The 24,325-nt window shown below is 35.1% G+C and overlaps 1 protein-coding gene across 2 annotated transcripts in view; it reads right to left on the minus strand.

Annotated features, from left to right (window-relative positions):
• Window positions 1-4,699: 4,699 nt before the first annotated feature.
• LOC150098870 (tetratricopeptide repeat protein 21B-like) overlaps window positions 4,700-24,325 on the minus strand; it is a 388,504-nt gene continuing 368,878 nt past the window's right edge. For both annotated transcript variants that reach the window (XM_090404953.1, XM_090404951.1), the window contains 2 exons: window positions 16,894-16,961; window positions 4,700-8,943 (listed from right to left, as the gene is read on the minus strand). In XM_090404953.1, coding sequence (XP_090261079.1) covers window positions 8,866-8,943; window positions 16,894-16,961 — 146 coding nt within the window. In that variant the 3' untranslated portion in view covers window positions 4,700-8,865. The remainder of the gene's footprint in view (window positions 8,944-16,893; window positions 16,962-24,325) is intronic.

Genomic DNA, 24,325 nt, shown 5'->3' on the forward strand with positions numbered 1-24,325 from the left:
ATCTATGCAAGTATACTTGAAAAACGGTTGAGAAGAATTGTGGAAGAAAAGCTTGGTGAAGCACAAGCTGGATTCAGGCCAAATAGAGGCTGTCAGGATCAGATCTTCACTTTACGACAAATAGTCGAGAAAGCATGGGAATATAACAAAGATCTGTATTTAAGTTTTGTCGATCTGGAAAAGGCATGTGGGAAGGTGCCAAAGAGAAGCTATTCAATACGCTGAAGTTATATGGTGTCAATGGGGCATTATATCAAGCAATACTTAAGTCTTTATTTGAGTTGTAAGTCAGCAGTTAGAATTGAAGGAAGTACAGGAAGATGGTTTAATGTTAAATCTGGTGTGAGACAAGGATGTACATTATCCCCTCTGTTATTCATTATCTATATGGATCACATTATGAAGGAAAGTGGTATTAAACATGATATCAAAAGTGGAGATGTTAATGTTAGCTCTTTGCTTTATGCGGATGATGTTATACTTCTAAATAAATGTGCTACAAGTCTGCAAGATTCTCTGACTAAATTGAATAGCTGTTGTAATAGATATGGTATGAAGGTCAGCAATAAAAAGACAAAGACAATGCAAATAGGCAGAATCATTGAAAATGTCAACTGTGTTGTGAATGGAGAACCTGTGGAACAAGTAAAACATTTAAGCTATTTAGGCACAATTTTTATTGAAGATGGTAAATTAAATATAGAAATAGACAACAGAATCATCAAAGCTGGTATGGTGGGAAGTTAATTGAATAAATTCATATGGAATAAGAGAGAAATTAGTCAGAACACTAAATTAGCTGTATACAAGACAGTGTTCAAACCAGTTTTAACTTATGGATCTGAGAGCTGGGCCAGAAGTAAAACACTTGACCAAAGACTTGAGACCACAGATATGAGAGTCCTGAGAAAGATTATAGGCATGAACAGATGGCATCAATGGCAATATCATATTAAAATCGAGGATATTAGGAAAGAACTTGACATTGTCAGCATCCAGGAATGCATTAGAAGAGCTAATCTCAGGTGGTATGGTCACTTAAACAGAATGGGCGAGGAAAGATTAGCAAAACAAGTATTCTCTGCCAGGTTGGCAGCAAAATGACCCAGAGGAAGACCAAGATATAGGTGGATTGATACGGTACAAAGTGCCTTAGACAATAGAAATATATGATCTGATAAGTTTGGAGTCTTGACAAGTAACAGACTGATTTGGAGGAAAATTGTAGATAGGAAATTAATAATGATGTAATTTTTTTCATGTAGTACTATCATATCCTGTACACCCCTTGAGGGTACATGGCAGGAATTTGATGATGATGATGACATTTTTGGGTGAAGAATAATGACTGTCAATTTAATGTTGTAAAATGTAGAGTTATACACTTCAGGTTGAAAATTTTATATGTGTTGGGTATCACATTGGTGGTAATGGATTGTAGGAAATTGATGAAGCCAGGGACTGACTTTGGGGTAATAGTGCAAAGGCTTTTGATAGATTACTACACGACAAACTAGTAGTTAAATTGGAACAAATGGGGTTGGATAGTAAATTATTTTGTTGGATTGGAGATTAGCTGTCTGATAGGTATCAACAGGTTGTGTATGGGAGGGGGGGGGGATGATATCCCAGAAGAGGAAAGTCACTAGTGGCATGTCCCAGGGGTCTGTTTTGGGGCCATTCTCATTCAATTTGTAAGTTAATGATATTGATATGGGTTTAATTAGTGATATGCAGCTGTTTGCAGATGATGCAAAACTGGGGAGAGCGATGCAGTCAACCGGATGTTATGACCTTACAAGAGGACTTGAATAGATTGCATGAATGGGCAGATAAGTGGAGCTATCCGTTCAGTGTTGCAAAGTGTAAGGTTTTCAGATTTGGTAAGCAACGATGGGATACAAAGTATACACTTGGTGGAAAAACTTGAAAGGAAGTAGAGGAGATTAGAGATCTAGGAGTGATGGTGGACAAGGACGTAAAATTCGGGGGCCACATTGAACAAGTTGTAAAGTCATCACATTGGATAATGGCAATGATGTGGATCCTGACATGCAGGATCCATATAAGGCCTTGATCAGGCCTCATATGGATTATTGTGCACAGATCTGGTTGACAGGTTTTTATGGTGATGAGAATATGTTGGAAAGGGTCCAGAGAAGATTCACAAAGGTGGTCAGTGGCCTTTGGAATGTGGAGCATGATTGAGAAAATGTAAGCTGCAGGGCCTCGTGAATAGGAGAAAGAGGAGGGGGGAGATATGATTGAGACATATAAGCTAGTCACTGGTTGTTATCAGGTTGACATGGAATAGATTTTTCATAGAATAGGTGATAGAACAAGAGGCCATTGCTGGAAACTGTATAAGGAAGGTATGAGCAGAGGGGTGAGAAGTAGGTTCTTTGAATGGAGAGTGGTTAGTGAGTGGAATGCATTGCCTGAGTGTGTTGTGACTGTAGACACATTGAATCGGTTTAAAGTATGATTAGATGAGCATTGTGTACAATAGTGTGTACCTCCTGCGATGAGTCTCCAGCTCCATGGAGGTCAGATGTTAATGATATAATAATATTTGGAATAGTTTATGCTCTTTTGCATTCTAGGTTCTGTATGGGAGTCTCTTTCTGGAACGTAAAAGTGAAAATTTTAGGGAAGATATTCTGACACTAAATTATACTACTCGGTTAGATTCCATAACTTAAATTAATTACTTTAATTTATATATGAATTATCACCAGTATATAGTTTATGTTCATTCAATGTATAACAGTTATTAATTTAGAAATATCTGTTAATGCCTTTTTCCATTTGTATTTAATCCAAAAATGTACATGATATATATGAAACTAGTAATTAAATAAATGTGGTACCAGTCGGACACAATAACTATGGACAGTCCAAGGCCATGGAAACCTAAATTAGTGTGAAGATTTTTCTGTTCTGTTTTCTATATATATATATATATGTGTGTGTGTGTGTGTGTGTGTGTGTGTATTCCTGTTATCTTTTGTGGCCTATACTGTTATACAAAAGGCAAATAGATATATCCCCAGGGTCAATTATATCTGTATAACATTAATAGCAGGTGTTGAAGAACTTTTGGACTTCAGTAGAGGTGTTAATGCCATATCAGTAGCCTATCCATTTGTGATGGTAAAAGATTACCCAAAATCAACAATACGTAATATTATTCGTTGATGGAAATGTGACCCAAGGGGCCATTGGGTACTTAAAAGAATAATAGAAATCTTGGTTAGTCTAATGTGGAAATGATCAACTAGGAGTTCAAAAAGTCCTGTTACTAACCTTAATTCCTGGAGACTTTCATGAATCATTGATTTGGTTTAGTAAAACGACGTTAAAAGAGTTGAACTGTTTCAGTTGCTGTGAAAGGACAGCAGTACTTAAAGCGAATATCCACCATGGCATTATTTCAATAATGAAGTCCATGTAGCAAGAAAGACAAATCACCCCACAATCTTACTGAACAGATGGGCATGTAGGTGCTACAGATGCCTGGAATGCCATATTTCCAAATGCATCATCTCAAATATGAAATTTGGTGACAAAGGTATAATGATGTGGATTATTACCTTGAATGGTAGTGACTGGGAGAATGAACTTTGACAGATATGCTTTCCACATTATGGCAGTTTTACATAACAAACACCTGTGTCTTCTTCAATACAACAGTGCACCACTGTCATGTTATAATATCATCCATCACATTGCAACAATGTAATGTTTTGAAATGTAATGCTGTCACAATACTTATTTCAATATAATACGTATGTGTGTGAGAGAGTATATAATACATATGTGCAGGGCTTGAAAAATTTTGTGCTTGCTCACCAGTCAAGCAAATATCTCACTTGTCAGATGTTAGCCTGGGTGTACTCTGTCACAGTTGCCTAATATATCATGATCACATGTTTATTCCTGGATGGATCTGGTCATTTTTAAGCTTTTGTTAATGCCATGACTTATTTTAACTCTATATAACTATGCTGAAGAAAATATTTCAGCTGTTTTATAAGTGATACAAGTGATATTATTATTTCTTTATTAATGACACCATTTTTTGCTAAGTTTCCATTCCTGACATTTATATGTCTTGAATCGCTTTTGGGAAAAAAAGCAAATAATTTCTTCTCTACCATTATAAGCAAACATTAAAAGTAAACTCTCAATAAAATAAAGCCCTGAAGTCTACACATATAACTACAATTAATGCTGCATTTCTGATTGGCTCCGAATATTGTCAGATGGACAGGGCCAGTGATGTCATCCAACATAGTGGCAACAAAAAACAGTCAAAAATATTTAGGTTAGAATCCATATAATGAAAATTTTGGAAAAATAAATCCTTCTTTCTAAGTTTTAATATCCACTATTAATGGTCAAATTCTGCATGTCAATCACTGGATAAGCTAAATGCCACCGTCCACTTGTGTATCTGTTTTAGGTCACTGTGTTGCAATTATCTGGTTCTCTCACAGTATGACTCAGCACTCTAAAAGATAAAATAATGCATGCATATCCTAATCCTCTCTGGTCACGTTTCATAACAACAGAATTAATTGATAATTAAAAATTGATGCTAAATAATTTTGAACTTTGTTTGTTTACATGTATCCATTATTAAGTAATTTATTCTATTTAGAAAGGCTACTTTTTAAAAACCAGGCACCAGTTTGCTATAATTTATATTTATTTCAAAGTGTAGAAAAATACAAAATGAGTGAATACTGAAACTAATGCTGATATTTACAAATTCTATACACAGTTCTTACATAATTCTGTGCAATAGACAGAATCATAATATAGTGAAGCACAGTTGACATTTCTCTTAAAAATCTAATTAAGCAAAGCATCATACAAGCTTTTTTTTTAGCAGTGCAATAAATAAATTTTTACTCTTTAACATAGAATGAAAAATCAAGTACAATTATTAATGAGCTAAATGGAAGTCATAAAAAAAAAAGATGTGTTTCAAAATAACATTCTTATAGTGACACTATTCAATATTGAACCTAAAGCCATTTCAGGCACACACACACACATTATATATATACAGGTAACCCTCATATAACGCAGTACTTATACAACGTGATTTCGATATAACACGGTCTACAAATTGTAGTAACCCTTGTTGAACGCAGTACTTATACAACGTCTAGCGTGTAGTCATAAGTAGCAAATTTATATTAGGGGAAATACCCTTTAGCACACGTGTCAATTGTTAACCGTATAAAGTGTTTATTGTTGAAAATTGTCTTCGTTTTCTGCCAGGAACGTGCATTAAAAATCATGTGTGTTAATCTCAAGCTGAACTCTTTATTTTTTGGTGAGTTACATACAATATATAACGCTTTTTTTTTTTTTTTCATGTAAAAAAATTTATTTTTATAGTAATGGTGATATAGTTGAAAACGAAATTAGTGAATTAATTGATGGGGAAATAGATTAAAATGAGGAGGAACTGGTACAATTAATAGATGACATCAAACCAAATGGCGAAGAAAGGTCTGCCGAAATTCTGATTGCGAAAAATCCGTTAAAGAAATTAGCAGAACGATTGAACTTGGCAAGAAAGTTATTTTATGGATAATGATCTCTCAATGGGGCGCTCCAGAAAATTCACGAGACAATTGGATATTTGTTTAGCTCCGTATTATGAACTTAATAAAAAATTGCAACATAGTGGTAAGCAAGGTCTTATTACTGACTTCTTGATAACTAAACCAGCCAAAGTATGCAATGAGAATTATACAAATGGTGTCCAAGAGATTTCGGCCACTCGTAAATAAAGAACATCTACAAAATGTTAGTTTTGAAGAGAGATGACGATTAAAATATACACTTTATTTTATTTTTCCTAAAACATTTATGCATTATATGCAATGAAGTTTACGTACAATTTATTAGTTTTTATAATTTTATATTATGTTTTCATAGTTTATATGTTTTCTTAACTTACATGAATTATCTGAATTAAATAAAAATATATTTTTTGTTGGATATGTCATTGTTTATATAATCTTTAAAAAAAAACGATTTCGGAACCTAGCCCTACTTTCTCTATGTGATATGAGTCTCGCATAATGCGATTTATATAACGCACCATTTCTATGGAAACTAACATCCGCATTATACGAGCGTTGCCTGTATACACAAACACACTCTAAACATAATTTTATTTGGTCTAATGCTTCCATTAAAATGAACTGAATGAAATGAGTCAATAAGTTTTAATAGAGATCCTAAATACCAAATTTAATTAAATTTCATCTGGCCATTTTCTAAAAGGATCCATTTGAAACAAAAATTAAATCACGTGGATTCCTCCCAAACATCATTTGATCCAGCCAGGGTGGAATGATTGTAATATATAAATTTGTCCCATTATGCCCCTGCATCCTGCAAATGATCCAATTGAAACAAAAATTGAGATGGTTCAACAAATTTTGATAAAGATTTCATACCAAGTTTTATTAAAATCTGTCAACAAGAGTCACAGAATAACATGCATGTGCAGAGACAAAATGAATCTTTTGGTGCTAATACATTTCATGAAACAAAACCTGAAACCAATCTACATAAATGTGCATGTGATTATTAAATTATATGATTGTAAAGGTTAGAAAAAGGTTGTGATATGTTTTTATTACACAATAGCTAGAGGTCTCATGTTTACCTTACATCTCTTACTTCTATAACTTTATTACTTTATTTTACAATATTTTTGATTTTTTTAATTGCCTATTCAATTGTGAATTTTTATTCACTTGATTCTCATAATGAAAAGTGAAGAACTAAAACTTGAAGTAATGTTAGTTCTTATGAACATGTTCAAAACTATACTATACTAGAAAAATATACTATATTCATAAGAACTAATATTACTTCAAGTTTTAGTAAGTTTCATTACATAACATAACAAAGGTGATGGGATTATATTTGCCTTCTGACTGGTAGATACTGCAATACAAAAACTAAAGGACATAGATAAGTGGTGCACTACAACATTAAAAATATGCAAACTAATGTAACAATTTTACACATTTAGATATCACAACATGATTTGAACTAAGAAAAAAAAAAGAAAAGTAGGAAATAATGAAGTGATTAATAATCATACCTGTCAATAACAAGTTCGTGTCAGGATTCATCATGTCTGACTACTGCAAAACAAGGCACAAGATACAGCCTGGCATGAATGTGTTAATAGAAAACAACAGAAGTATTTACGAAAGGCATCTTTTGGTGACAGTACTTGTTTATACCTTGTAATAAAAGACCTTATATCCCTGGAGTCTAGACCATTAGAAATATGACTGTAGTTGCTGACTAGTGGGAATTTTACTAAGACTTTTATTTTGTTTACTGTTTTCCAAGTTAGACAAACTTTGATCAGGCAAGCAGAGTTCTCTGCCTCCTGGAAACTCAGATTTTTAATCTCACAACCGAGAAAAAATCAACCACGGAATTCACACTATTTCAATACTATAATATGCCAATTAGGATTTATGAATGCTAGATGGCAGTTGTTTACCATACTCCCATACCCAGAGTCTTCAAATCATTGGTAGCCACGAGCTCAGCTACTGGCAATGACTAATGGCAGCTGAGATTGCCACCTACCAATTTCCAAAAGTCAGTTAACACTGTGTTCTGGCTACTCACACTGGGGAATTAAAGGCATCTCTGAGTGCAGGTGACAAAATTGTTTAGAAAAAAAATAAAAAAAGACTAAGACCATTAGGTGAGTGTACCATGAGTGGGGGGGGGGCTGAAAAGTTCTGATAAACACCTAGAACAAAAATTATATTAAGCAACTGACATAAGAAAGAACTTATCTTAAAACCCTTTAACCTCGGCGTTTCATCAAATTGTAATAATTTGTTCTTTTTCTTTTAGGATATATAAGACGTGTCAAAGGTTTTGAAGAAAGAAGAAATTCGAAATTATCACAACTTTTCAGCACATCCTCGTATGTCTTTTATTTCTGTTCCAGCTCATCTGTCGAATTTTGCATGTGGGCAAGAGGAAGTTTCACCTCTGTATGACATTAAACCAAGGCAACCAAAAAATATGGTTATTTACTTTCCTGATTTTCCAGGAACACCTTTGACTACAGAACATATGTAAAGGTTAGCAACAGTATGTGAATAGAAGACAAGATGCAATCTTTTGACTGCATCAAAAGTTGTTCATTATGAAAATTTCATAAAAAAATATGTAATTAAAAAAAGATAATACTTTTTTAAAATTAGATTTTATTTTTTATGTTGGGCCCATACATGAAACATTTGTTGGTCAACCTAAAGTATGTTAGTATCATGTATGGAAACCTAAATCATTTAAAAAAAAATAAAGAGGAAAAAAAGATACAAATAGGAACTTAAACTGGATTTTAGTTGAGAGGCACATTTAAATCACAATGATGTTATATATATATATATATATATATATGATACACACATAGATGTAATTCCCCTCCCACAATATATGCATGCATGCTTGCATATGTGTGTACACACATACAGCAATCTTCAGCATTTTTGGAAGAAGTCAATTCCAAATTGTAAGATTTCAGCGCCAAATGAAAAATCATTATTTATATCAAAATAAAAGCTGTGAAAAATATTAGATGAAAATAAGTTTTGTCACACTTTCTTAAATATATTTTTAAAAGTGGAAATAAAAAGAAAATGGGATAGCATCCTGCCTTATCCTGCTCCTATTTCATTGTGTCACTTTTTTTCCCCACCTCTCTTTTGTTGAGCTTCTGATGTCCATTCTCTGATTTGCATAATACCACACCTTTTTTACATACATACACACCATTTTACAAGAAGCTGTTTAAATGCGAAGATTAGAACGTGATTTCTCCAAAATTTCTTTTCTGATTTTTGGATAATTAGGATACTTTGCAAGAACCTGAAAAATAAAAATAAAAAATTATATATACACACACATACTTTTTCAGTCCCAAATAAACATATAAAAATATATGTGTTTATTTTTCACAACATGATACTTGAAATAAAATCAAAACTAATATGTGGATTAGCATTAATGTAATTAATTTCATTCCTTTAATCTTTGTTTTAAACATTAATTAATTTATAATATTCTTCAACATACTGGTGGCTGGCAATTTATATACATCACAAAGAGCCATTACAAGTTTGATTCTATTCACTGAGTAAAGGAACTTTTTCTATGTCCTCCCTCCAGCCAGTTCCTGATTAGGCAAGTAGAATTTTTCTCTCAAAACTCAGGTTTTTAACTGTGCAATTCAAAAACTGAGTGTAAAACTGACACTACTTCAGACAAGAACAACATGAGTTAGGGTTTAAGATCATGAGATAGTTCTCACTCTGATGCCTTGAAAATCACCAACAGGTGGTGGTGGTGGGGGGGGGGAGTAATTATTGGTGACAGCTAAGAGCAGAAACCAGCTGCTGACTGATTTCCAAAAGTCATGGCTAAAGGAGCTCCTCCTACTTCCTTTAGGGAATAAAAGCTGTTATAGGATTTTTTTTATATTAGTGTACATTTGACATTTTAGTCTTTTATAGCAAGAGTTTTTCACTGGTGATAAATAAAAGTATAATGCATGTTATTTGAGACTGGAAAACATGCTAGATTGCATGAGTGCTTATGTTAGGTTTTAAATATCAAACTATACTATTCTATTCCAGGTTTCAAGATGTTGGCTCTCTTCATGGGAAAGGCAGGAGAAAGTCCAAACTGTAAACCCTTCAAAAAAAAACTAGCCTAGCAAATATCTAAACTGACTAAACTCAAAAAGATGTATAAGTTTGTGATACGTTTTGCTCCACTATGAAAAAAAAAAAGGATTTTTTTTAGTACCTCCATAGTGCAATTAGAAGAATGATGGGATGTGCCCTTTGACTTTTCCAGTCAAAGACCTGGGTTTGATTCTCATCACAATGAGAGGAATTTTGAGAGGAATGATGACTGTATAAGAAATTTTTTCCATAACAAAAGTAGCAACACTGCCTCTAACTGGAGAGAGTGATCATGCAACCTTGACACAGAAGATTGTCAAACATGTGGAACTAAAGAGAAGGTGATTATGACACACTGAGGAGGCAGCTTAATCATTGATGATTAAGTTTCTTCGTTCTCTACCTAACCATATTGGTTACACATGCTGTTTTAAATAAGTATCTCTTAGTAGCTGTATAAATTCCATTTCTTTCCCCTCCCTGTGATCTTTCATTCTTCTAATGTATATCCCGGTGGTTGAAGTCCTCTTGATGCTTCTTCTTCTTTTAATGCTATGGACTTTGCAGACAACCTTATTCTCGTAGCCTCCACTAAGGTAGGCCTGTAGAAACTCCTTGACTGGGCAGTCGATTTCTTTCATGTTACAGGTCTTACCATAAATGTGGAGAAGTAAGTCCTGTTCATTAGCACTAGTCCCTTTGGAGTGTGACAAGAAGCTAAAGGTTGAAAATCTTGAGTTTTTCCTGCATGATAGGCCATTGCATTGCCTTACTATCCTGGAGGAATGGAGATATCTTCTTTACAATAGAAGACCATCCAAAAGGATGGTCTTCTATTCCCTTCTCTATAGAAAATGCTTTGTCATCTTTCAGAAAAGCTAATCTCAAACTCCAGCAAAGGCTTTTCCTCCTTTCAAATTATTTGCTCCCTAGGTACTATCATAAGTTGTACTCAGGTGTACCTATGTATTGTCCCGTATGGACAGAGCTATTCACTCTGCTGTTCATTCATGGCTTAGGTTTACTTTAGATACTCCTGTTGCCTATTTTCATGCCAAGGTGAAGGATGGCAGACTTGATATCCCTTCCCTCCGCTGGCTTATCCCATGCCTCCATTATAATAGAATTAAGAAATTAGAAGTATCCACTTCTCAAATTTGCAGAGATGCATTTCATTGTCCTGTTATCCAGGAAGACTTTTGCATACTACAGGGTGGACCAAGTATCAGGTCAATTGATAGAGACTGCATCAGCAGAACATAAGAAATGGACTACACAGCTATGTAGCTCTGTCGATAGTGCATCACTTTATGGATCTAATCTAGTGCCTCCCCAGCATCAATGGATACAGGAAGGTACTAGACTCCTACCTGGTTATAAATTTATTGACTTAATCAGGGCTAGGATCAATGCCCTGCCCACAAGGGCCCACGCAACCCATGGTGGCAGAGGTAACAGAAGTTGTAGGGCAGGTTACTGCTACAGTGAAACCCTTTCTCATATTGCCTAATGTTGTTTTCAAACTCATGGTATTTGGGTGAAGTGGCATGATGCCATGGTCTCCATATTAAATAACTAGTTGAAAAACAAAGGGTGGGAGAATGCAGTTGAACCACACTATAGGACTATAGCTGGTATTAGGAAACCAGATTTAATTGCAAAGAAGGATGAATGAGTTTGGATGACTGATGCACAGATAGTAAGTACTGGATGCCCACTTGTCAGTCATAGGTCTCATAACAAGGTCTCATATTATGAGCAGAATATAGATCTTGCTCAATAGATCAAAGAGGAGTTTGGGACAGCTCCTAATTTCACTAGTGCTACCATCTCCCTTTGTGGTGTATAGTGCGAGAGTTACAAAGACTTGACTTCTATAGGCATTACTTCAGCAGACATTAAGATCTTGTCACTTAGAGCTTTACCGGGCACACTGGTGACTTGGCATCATCACCAACAAATGACTTCTAGAATACCTCATACTGGCGTGGGATAGATCTTGCTGTATTTTGGCTTCTGCCTGTTAGGGCAAAGGCATTGTCCTTTGCTCTGATAGACCATAGTGTGTACTGCATTTCAATGCGAAGATTTATAAAATAAAATAGAACTATAAGAATAAGGATTTGGAAGGGAAATATATTAGCAGTGCATGGGAAATGGTCAAGGGATGTAAGCAGTATCAGTGTCTATATCAAAACTCAGAAAGTTAAATAAAATCAGGTAGGAGTTAGATGGATGAGTAGTATCATTAAACAAGAACTGGAAAAAAAATTGTGAAAATATACAAGAATGGAATTATAGGCATTAATGAGATTTGGCTGGAGGAGGATAATGATTATAGTATATTCAGGAAGGATAGAGAGAATAGGATGGATGGATGGATGGTAAGATCAGATTATGAGAGGACATTAGCTGTCAGGCTAAAATAAATCTCAGAGTTCTTTGATATGTGATGAGCAAAAGGAGGAATGATTATGGAAGTATAATCTTAATGACTGCTGATGGTAAAGATGTGACAAAAGCATACAAATAACTGAGTTACAGAGAGACCATTCTGCAAGGGTTGTATTATTCAGGTGATACTGAAGTGATAGGAACTGATATAGAATAAAGGTAGATGAACTAGAGGTGCTTAGGATACTGCAGAATATTAATATGAATAATGATTATGGGATTAAACAGGATATTGACCCATGTATTACAAGAATCTGTAATGGAATTGGTAGTGTTCTCATTAGGCCATTTTAATTTAATTTTCAACAATGGTATGGTCTCAGGGGAGTGGAAGGAGGGCAACAGTTCCAATGCATAAAGAAGGCTCCATGGCTTCAACAGAGATTGATCAGCATTTCAGAAGTGGTAGTGAAAGAATAGGAGGAGTTGATCAAATGTGTATGTGTGTTGGGGGAGGCACTGTGTTGTGAAGGGTAGGTCATGCTGTGGTATACTTATTTTTTTTATAATAATGTGGCAGTTGAATTGGATAAATGGAATGGCTACATAGTGGTGCTGCTGGACTTTGTAAAAGCATTTGACAGAATGCAGCATAGCTAATAGATAGATACCAAAGAGTAGTAGATGGAAAAGTAGCATCCAGAAGAAGGCAGATTAGTGTTCTGCCACACAGTTCCATACTTCAGCTACTACTATTTGATTTATACATTAATGGTACAGGCAATGATTTGAGGAAGACATCCAGTTGTCTGCTGATGATGCATAATCAAGACAATGTAGAGATCCTAAAGACCTGAGTTTGATTCCTGTCCATGATGTGAGGAACCTTTATCTGTTTCTTTTGACTAAATGTGAGTTAGCTGGTCTCATATGGAGTTAGAGGGTTTTTTTTTTTAAATCCAGAAACTCATGATTTTCATCCCTCAGAACAGGCAAACTGACCCCGTGAACACACACATGGATTTACAGCCATGAATACTTATGAAAATATGCGGAAGAGACAGGATCCTCACCACATGTCGTTACGCCAGTAGTTAATCATGAGTCACATCATAGTGGTCAACCTCCTAGATAGGTGGCACATGAATGGATGAAGAGATCCTATGGAATCAATTAAACAAACTGACAATATGAACAATAGTAACAATGATGATGATGATGATAAGCCTATTTTTCTACCCAGTGTAGGATGAAGGCCTCTCCAATTGAGAGAGAGGTATTGGGTCTACCTACTCCCATGGTGACTCAGTCCATATTCGGAGAGTGTATTTATACTTGGGTGAAGAATGTATGAAGGTGGAAGACATTCACAAACATCCATGCCTATGCGGGATTCGAACCCACAGCCACTTGGCTGGAGAGCAGATACGCTAACCACTCGGACAACCAGGCTGGCAGTTTAATGTGGTAAAGTGTAAAAGTTATGCACTTTCTGAAGAAAAAATTACAAGTATACTACTGTGACAAAAATGGACTCCAGGAAACTGATGAGATTAGTGACTTGTGAGTGATGCTGAAATAGTCTGTTTTGGAATTACTGTTTTTCTTTTTTTCCTTCTTTTTATTTTAACAGTGGGCTCACTTCTTTATATCTCAGAAGGATACAAAATTGCAATATAACATGAAGTGAGGAGTATAATGAGAAATAAAAAAGCATGGCAATTGTCAATTAAAAAAACAACAACTCTAGTGCCTTAAAAATGATAAAATATTTTAAGAATTAAAAAATATTTTAACAACAATAACACACACACACACACACACACGTATGTGTGTGTGTGTGTGTGTGTGTGTGTGTTATTGTTGTTAAAATATATATATATAAATATATATATATATATATAGTGTATATATAGTGTGTATATAGTGTATATATATATATATACGAGGGTGGTCTGAAAAGTTCTCACCCTGACCATAGATGGCAACACTATAGGCATGATTTTTTTTTTCTAAGTTGGTACATCTGTCATAAGCATCCATGTGAAATTGCAAGTCATTCTATCAAGTAGTTTGTTTTATACATCTGTCTGAAGCAAAAGTGTTGTCTGTATCCCTCAAAATGGATAAAATTGAGTATTATGCTCAGTTATAAAATTCTTTGTAAAAGAAGGTTTAATGCCAAAAGAAATTCATTTGAAGTTCGTAAAAGTTTATGGGCACTCTTCTCCTTCATTTTTGACAATTAAGAAATGGGCTGCCAAGTTTAAACGTGGCCAGATGATCCACATGAAGGACGTCCAAAAAAGTGTAACACCACCAGAAATCATTGATCAAGTGCACGATATGGTATTGGATGACTGGCGAGTCAAAGTGCATGAAATTGCTGAGACTATAGGCATTTCAAAAGAACATGTAGGATATATTTTGCATGAAGAATTACAAATGAAAGAGCTTTGTGCAAGATGAGTGCCATGCTTGCTTACAACAGATTGAAAACGCACTTGCATGAAAATCTCTGAACAGTGTCTGGAGCATTTTAACAAGAATAAAACTGATTTTGTGCGTCGATTTATTACTATGGATGAGACTTGGAATCACCATTACACACCAGTAGACATAAGCCGGTTGTTCAGCGCCAAAGAAGACAAAGTCGGTTCCATCAGCAGGAAAGGTCATGGCATCGGTATTTTGGTCTGATCTTTTAACCAGACTAGACGAAAAAATTCGTGAGAAAAGACCTGGTTTGCAGAAGAAAAAAATCATCTTTCATCAGGACAATGCACCTACCCACAAAGGTATTTTGGCAATGGGAAAATTAAGGGATCTGCACTATGAATTGTTGGAACATCCACCCTATTCACCAGATTTGGCTCCCTCTGACTTCTATCTCTTCCCAAAACTAAAACTCTTCCTCACTATTCAGCATTTTTTCTTCGAATCAAGAGGTGATTGCAGCTGTAGAGAGATATTTTGCAGAATCTTACTGAGAACCACTACAGGGATGGGATAATAGCTCTGGAGCATCACTGGAATAAATGTATTAGTCTTAAGGGAGATTATGTTGAAAAATAAAAATAATTTTGAAATAGGCATGCATATATATATATATATATATATATATATATGCCTACAGTGATAAAATTTCTAGAGATACATTCAGCATCCACACAGTTTTTTCCAGTACTAGACAGAAATTGAATACAATTTTGATGGCCATTTAATTTAAATAATTAAATTAAATTTATTATTATTTTATTTATTTATTTTTTTTTGCATTTGCATTATACAGGGTGTATTATTTGCATTATTATTTTTATTTTATTTTTTGCATTTTTCTATTCATGTGCCCTTTCCTATCTAGGAGGTTGACTACCACGATGTGACTCATGATTAACTATGGGCGTAACGACATGTGGTGAAGACCCTATCTCTTCCACATACTGTCATAAGTATTCATGATTGTAATCAGTGTGCATTCACAAGGCCGGTTTGCCTGTTCTGAGGGACGAAAAACCCGAGTTTCCGGGTGAAAAAATCCTCTACCTCCGTATGAGAGGTAGAGTGTTTTTTTTAATGGCCATTTAATTTAATTTATTATTATTTTATTTTTTTTTTTTTTGCATTTGCATTATACAGGGTGTATTATTTGCATTATTATTTTTATTTTATTTATTTATTTATTATTTTTTGTATTTGCATTATTCCATTCATGTGCCGTCTCCTATCTAGGAGGCAAACCAGCCCCGTGAACACACAGGGTGCATTATTTTCATTATTATTTTTATTTTATTTTATTTTATTTTTTTTTGCATTTGCATTATACAGGATGGTTCATAAGCTCAAAAAGGGGTTTAAACATTTACAATAACTTTTTTATTTATTAATTATTTTTATTCTTTTTTTGTTATAATGACAACTTTACAGCATGTTCCATGACAGCTATTAATGTTTCTTGCTGCAGTGCCCTAATTTTTGCATGAATGGTCTCCTTCAGCTGTTGGATTGTCTTGGGCTTGCTTGTTCACATACACCTTTTCCTTCAGGTAATCCCATAAAAGAAAGTATGGAGCCACCAGATCTGGAGGACACGATGGCCAATTAATTGCAGATCTTCACAAATAATTTAGTGAAATGATTTTCAAAATAAAATTGTACAATTTTGGTTCATTATTGGGTTGTGAACTTTTCCATGATTAATTTCCCAAATATTCCTTAGAATACCTACAAAAAAATAAAATAAAATAAAATAAAATGAAAAAATGAATAATCAACAAAGTTAGTCACATTTTAAACACCTTTGAAACTTATGGGCCACCCTGTAGAAGTAACTAGCATGTTCACAACAGAAGAATGTTAACAAAGTAAAAATTATAGGTGGAATAAGTATATGTGTTTATGACATACTACCTAAGATGTGTCATCAAAAACATCCACAAACTTGTGGAACTTATGATGTTGCAGTATAAAAACATAAAATTGAAATATAAAACTGAAATATAACAGAATTTGGCTAAAATGGATATCACGTATGGGATTTGTGAAAAATTGTGACCCAAAAGAACAGACAGCATTTTTGAAATTAACATAGCAAACTTAAGCATGGTAAGTTATTCTAATTGTAATTCTAATTTATAAATTTGTCAATTTTAAACAATAATAATTACTGTTTAACTAAAAAACATTATATAATAATAATAAGCACAAAAATAATATATATATATAACTGTTTACTTACAGCATGGCATATATCAATAGCATCAACATAACGTTTTGCTTTCATGTAATTGAATGCCAGCTTATAACCTAAAGAAAGAAAGAAAGAAAGAAAGGATAAATAATTTTTTCACCATCAATTTCCTGATATATACACTCAAGGGATGTCCAGACTATGACAGCACTACATGATTAAGTTTACATTATTATCAATCTCCTAACAAAATTTTCTCCAAATTAGTCTATTACTTGTCAGCACTTCATATCTAATAATTCATGCTTCTAAGGCAATTTTGACTGAATCAATCCAGCTAGACTTTGGTTTAGCTGGATTGATTCAGCACTATCCAGCAATTTTAACTGGTTAACTATTAACTATTATATTTATCCTATGATTAATTCAACAGGACTCCTATTTCCTTCATAATTTATATACAATTATACAATTAGTGGAGAAATCATGGGAATATAACAAAGATCTGTATTTAAGTTTTGTCGATTTGGAAAAGGCATATGACAAGGTGCCAAGAGAGAAGCTATTCAATACGCTACAGTTATATGGTGTCAATGGGACATTATATCAAGCAATACTTAGTCTTTATTTGAGTTGTAAGTCAGCAGTTAGAATTGAAGGAAGTACAGGAAGATAGTTTAATATTAAATCTGGTGTGAGACAAGGATGTACATTATCCCCTCTGTTATTCATTATCTATATGGATCACATTATGAAGGAAAGTGGTATTAAACATGATATCAGAATTGGAGATGTTAATGTCAGCTCTTTGCTTTATGCGGACAAATTTATTCATCATCATCATCATCATCATCATCAAATTCCTGCCATGTACCCTCAAGGGGTGTACAGGATATGACAGTACTACATGAAAAAATTACATCATTACTAACTTCCTATCTACAATTTTCCTCCAAATCAGTCTGTTACTTGTCAAGACTCCAACATTATCAGATCTTATATTTCTATCGTCTAAGGCACTTTGTACCGTATCAATCCACCTATATCTTGGTCTTCCTCTGGGTCGTTTTCCAGAACAAGTGTTCTCTGCCAACCTGGCAGAGAACACTTGTTTTGCTAATCTTTCCTCTCCCATTCTATGTAAGTGACCATACCATCTGAGATTAGCTCTGCTAACGCATTCCTGGATGCTGACAATGTCAAGTTCTTTCCTAATATCCTCATTTTTAATATGATATTGCCATTGATGCCATCTGTTCACGCCTCTAATCTTTCTCAGGACTCTCATATCTGCGGTCTCTAGTCTTTGGTCAAGTGTTTTACTTCTGACCCAGCTCTCAGATCCATAAGTTAAAATTGGTTTGAACACAGTCTTGTATACAGCTAATTTAGTGTTCCGACTAATTTCTTTCTTATTCCATATGAATTTATTCAATTGACTTCCCACGACACCAGCTTTGCTGATTCTGTTGTCTATTTCTATATTTAGTTTACCATCTTCAGTAAAAATTGTGCCTAAGTAGCTGAAATGTTTTACTTGTTCCACAGGTTCTCCATTCACAACACAGTTGACATTTTCAATGATTCTGCCTATTTTCATTGTCTTTGTCTTTTTATTGCTGACCTTCATACCATATCTATTACAACAGCTATTCAATTTAGTCAGAGAATCTTGCAGACTTGTAGCGGATTTATTTAGAAGTATAACATCATCCGCATAAAGCAAAGAGCTGACATTAACATCTCCAACCTTGATATCAGGTTTAATGTACATCCTTGTCTCACACCAGATTTAACATTAAACCATCTTCCTGTACTTCCTTCAATTCTAACTGCTGATTCACAACTCAAATAAACACTAAGTATTGCTTGATATAATGCCCCATTGACACCATATAACTGCAGCATATTGAATAGCTTCTCTCTTGGCACCTTGTCATATGCCTTTTGCAAATCGACAAAACTTAAATACAGATCTTTGTTATATTCCCATGCTTTCTCGACTATTTGTCGTAAAGTGAAGATCTGATCCTGACAGGCTCTATTTGGCCTGAATCCAGCTTGTTCTTCACCAAGCTTTTCTTCCACAATTCTTCTCAACCGTTTCTCAAGTATACTTGCATAGATCTTGCCAGGAACACTCAGTAGGGAAATACCTCTGTAATTCTCACATTCAGTTTTATTTCCCTTTTTATATATGGGTACTATGAGAGCTCTACTCCAATCATCGGGAATTCGTCCCTCTGTCCAGGCTTTCTGAACTATGCAGTGCAGCCACTGTAAGACTCTTATACCACCATACTTCAGCATTTCTGGTCGAATATCATCTACTCCTGCTGCCTTTCCACATTTCAAGCCTTTGATGGCTTTTTCTATTTCAAGTATGGATATGTATTCCTGACTGCTTGTCTGGTCAGTGTTTTTTATCACTGTGCTGTCATCACTGCTTGTTTCATTTAGCAGTTTTTCAAAGTAATTACTCCATACTTCAAGGATATCTTTTTCTCCTGTTTTCATTTCACCTTTATCATCTCTAATTCCTTTTACAGCACTCTTTCCTCCATTCCTAAGCTTCTTCAACAACCTCCAGAATATTTTGCCCCCTTCTTGATATTTATTTTCTATATTCTTGCCAAAGTCCTCCCATGACTTTTGTTTAGCTAGTTTTACACACTGTTTAGCTTTCTTACATTTGTCTCTATATTCTCTAAGAGCACAAGCTGACTTATTTGACAGGAACTTTTGATATGCTTTCTTCTTTTCCTTCACTGCCTCTTTAACTTCCTGTGTCCACCAGGGAGTTCTGATTTTTTTATCCTTGCACACAACCTCACCACATGCCTCTCTGGCAGAATCAATCAATGTTTCCTTCAGAGTTTGCCACTGAATCTCCAAGGTTTGATTCCTGTTCTCAAACTCTTTCATTTTCTTTTCAATAATATTTCTGTATTTTAGTCTACAGTTCACATCTGAGAGCTGCTCAACTTTTATTCGCTTTAAAACTTTCTTACATGCTATTCTTTTCAATATGAAATTCAATTTTATCCTGCTCAAGACTAAATAGTGATCACTTCCAATTTCAAATCCTCTGTACACTCTGGTGTCCTGCACCAGGGAGAAAACATCACTATCAACAATAACATAGTCAATGAGACTTTTCTTATTCCTAGCCTCTTCTCTCCATTTGAATTTGTGCACATTTTTATGTTGGAACATGGTGTTAGTAATAACCAGTCCATGTCCTGAGCAGAAATCCAACAGATATTTGCCATTATTATTAGCTTTGCTTTTTTCTCTAAATTTTCCCAAAATATTTTTATATGTCTCACAATCATTTCCTACTCTGCTATTTAGATCCCCAACAAGGACCAACTTTTCCTTTTTCATTGTGTCAGTTGCTTTTTCTAAAGCGTCAAAAAATTCCTCCACTTCTACCTTAGTAGAACCTTCTGTGGGACCATAGGCACAAATAAGTCTCATTGTCCAGTTCCCCATTCTCATATTTGCCCACATTACTCTACTTGAGACTGACTGCCATTCAAGAAGATTAGCCTCGTATTTTGTGTTGAATACTATGGCTACTCCTTCTTTTCCTTGATTGTCATTGCCTGAATATAACATTTTGTATTTATTGCTCAGAAAGATCTCACCAGTTTTGGTCTTTTTTGTTTCAGTCACCCCTATTATGTCGATCTGGTACTTATCTAATTCCTCAGCTAGCTCCATTTCTTTGCCATTCAGGCTTCTTACGTTGATAGTACCGATCTTTAACTCTGGTGATGTTGAGTTGGGGTTTGTTTTCAGTTTTGTTCCAGTAGCTGACTTTTCGCTGTTCGCCCTGGTTCCCTGGCGAAAACAACGGGGGCCTTGTTTAACCGGGCGACACCCCAGCCGGCATGAAATTTTGTCATGTTGTACCATCATTTTTTATTTTGGTTTAACCAATAAGAATACAATTTGGTCGGCTAAATCCCAAATTGCCAGCCCATCCTCGTCCATTCAGTATCCAAGTAGATACCCAACAGGGTGCACCACGAGAAGGTGAGGATTGGACATTAGGTCAGAAGCCCTGGTCGGTTCTCCGCATTCCTTTAAAGGCTATGTGGAGGTCTCCTCTCAGTTATACAGCTTTGACCCTTAAGCACCCCGACAAATTTATTTAGAAGTATAAATCCACTACAAGTCTGCAAGATTCTCTGACTAATTTGAATAGCTGTTGTAATAGATATGGTATGATGGTCAGCAATAAAAAGACAAAGACAATGAAAATAGGCAGAATCATTGAAAATGTCAACCGTGTTGTGAATGGAGAACCTGTCGAACAAGTAAAACATTTCACCTACTTAGGCACGATTTTTAGTGAAGATCGTAAATTAAATATGGAAATAGACAACAGAATCAACAATGCTGGTATGGTAGGAAGTCAATTGAATAAATTCATATGGAATAAGAGAGAAATTAGTCAGAACTAAATTAGCTGTATACAAGACAGTGTTCAAACCAGTTTTAACTTATGGATCTGAGAGCTGGGTCAGAAGTAAAACACTTGACCAAAGACTTGAGACCGCAGATACGAGAGTCCTGAGAAAGATTAGAGGCATGAACAGATAGCATCAATGGCAATATCATATTAAAAATGAGAATATTAGGAAAGAACTTGACATTGTCAGCATCCAGAAATGCATTAGCAGAGATAATCTCAGGTGGTATAGTCACTTAAACAGAATGGGCGAGGAATGATTAGCAAAACAAGTGTTCTCTGCCAAGTTGGAAGGAAAGCGACCCAGAGGAAGACCAAGATACAGGTGGATTGATATGGTACAAAGTGCCTTAGACGATAGAAATATAAGATCTGGTAATGTTGGAGTCTTGACAAGTAACAGACTGATTTGGAGGAAAATTGTAGATAGGAAGTTAGTAATGATGTAAATTTTTCATGTAGTACTATCATATCCTGTACACCCCTTGAGGGTACATGGCAGGAATTTGATGGTGATGATGATGATGATGATATACAATTATATAAAATCATTTTACACATTATTGCTGATAGGATTAGGTTAAGAAAAAATTATACAAACAACTCAGAAGATAAAAATGGAAGGAATTTCTTTTTTCCTTTTTTTTTTGAAATCTTAAAAGAATTACTATTAAACAAATAATTTGGTATTAAAAATACCAAAATAACATTCTGAAAAAAGATGTGAGGTATTCTGATAAAACTGTTGGTATAGCACAAGGTAAAACTGAAATAAACCTCTTGCAATAATGCTAAATGTTACTGAATCTTATGAAAATGTATATTAAAAAACAACTGTTTACATGATTTTATTTTCTTGATGTTTTGCTTTGTACTTAGACATAATGTCTATTGCTGCTGATTATAAACAAGCAGTACTGTAGCATTGTAGCAATATCCTACCATTTCTTTAAGGAATCTTTTAACATGCTCATATAATTCATCATTTACTTCAACTTCAATTCACTGGAAAAAAGTTTACTTCAATATAATTTTTGGATTTTTCATTTCTTAAAATATTCTCACAGTTTTCAAGAACTTGTCATGCTGTTTTTTTAACAATGTTTATTCTGCATCCTTTATAAATTGTTAGCTTCATTAAGCCTTTTATTATTATTATTATTACAAAAACCTCAATGGAATCAAAGACTCATCGTGGGAGGTCCACTGTTATACACACAGTTTATCATACTGTGCCTTAAATATATTCACTGTCTCTGCACCCACCACACTCTCGGGCAAAGCATTCCAATCACTCACCACTCTCCATGCAAAAAACCTGCTCCTCACTCCCTTGCTCACACCCTCCTTATACAGCTTCCAGGAATGACCTCTTGTTCTCCTGCTATCCTCACCCATTCTGTGCAAAACCTCCCCGACGTTAATCTGGTAATAACCACTTAACAGCTCATATGTCTCAATAATATCCCCCCGCCTCCTCCTTCTATCCACCAATTTCTGCAAATTGCATTTTGTCAATCTGTCTTCATACTCTACGTTCCAGAGACCAGAAACCCTTAGTCAATCACCTCTGAACTTTTTCCAACGCAATTTCATCTTTTTGAAAACCAGGTGACCAGATCTGTGCACAGTAATCCATATGTGGCCTGATCAAAGCCTTATATAAAAGAACCATAACATCCTTACTTCTACAAGTCAATGTCCTCTGCATCATTCCCGTCATCCGCTGTGTTGTCTTCACTATTTTAGTAACATGTCCCCGAAATTTTAGGTCCTTGTCTACAATCACTCCCAGATCTCCCATTTCCTCTACTTCTTCCAAGATATTTGCACCGACTGTGTACTTTACATCCCATCTCTGCTTCCCAGATTTCAAACCCTTACACTTTGAAACATTGAATTGACATCCCCACTTATTTACCCATTCAGCCAGTGTATTCAAGTCCTCTTGCAAAGCTACAGCATCCACACTACTCCTGATAGCTCTCCCCAAGTTTGCATCATCTGCAAACAACTGTACATCACCATTCAGACCTCTCCAAATATCATTTACATACAAATTAAACAGCAATGGACCCAAAACAGACACCCTTGAGGTACACCACTAGTAACTTTCCTCTTCTGTGATATCGCTCCTCCATAGACAACTCGCTGATACCTATCAGACAACCAATCTCCAATCCAGTGAACCAATCTACTGTTCAGCCCCATCCGTTCCAATTTAATTACCAGCTTGTCATGTGGCAATTTATCAAACGCCTTTGCAAAATCTAAATATACCACTGTATATGCAATACCCTTATCCAACGCATTTGTCACTTTATTATAAAAAGTAAGCAGGTTGCTAAAGCATGATTTTCCTTTAGTAAATCCATGCTGGCCACCAAAGAGTATTTTTCTGTTGTCAACCCAATTCTGAACTTTATTCCTAACTAACTTCTCTAATACCTTGACCACAACTCCAGACACACAGACTGGTCTATAATTCAAAGCCTTACTCTTATCACCTCCCTTATGAATTGGAACAATTTTACCTTCTTTCCACTCTTTTGGAACTTGACCCAGTGAGAGACTCATGTTGAAAAGATATACAAAAGCTGTTGTTAACTCTCTGGCACATTCCCTCAAGACACGTGGTGAAATAGCATCAAGTCCCACAGCCTTATTTACATCAAGTCTATTCAATTCCTCATATACCTCCTGTTCACTTACTAACAGTTCCTCCTCCTCCTCTTCTCCCACAACTTTCAAGTTCTGCATGATGTCACATTCGCAAGAGTGAAATACCTTTAGAAATTGCTCATTAAATATCTCAACTATATCCTCCGCAGCAGTTATCATTCCTCCGTTTTCACCAATCAATCCCATTCTACCATAATCATTCTTTCTTCTACTGGCGACATATCGAAAAAACTCCTTAGGATTTTTTTTTTGGCTGCTTTAGCTAACTGCTGCTCATACTGCATTTTTGCTACCCTTATCAAGCTAGTCACCTTCCTC

The sequence above is a fragment of the Typopeltis vanoorti genome, chromosome 15, assembly GCF_054136105.1.
Source record: "Typopeltis vanoorti isolate ZY-2024b chromosome 15, IOZ_Tvanoo_1.0, whole genome shotgun sequence".
NCBI lineage: Eukaryota > Metazoa > Arthropoda > Arachnida > Uropygi > Thelyphonidae > Typopeltis > Typopeltis vanoorti.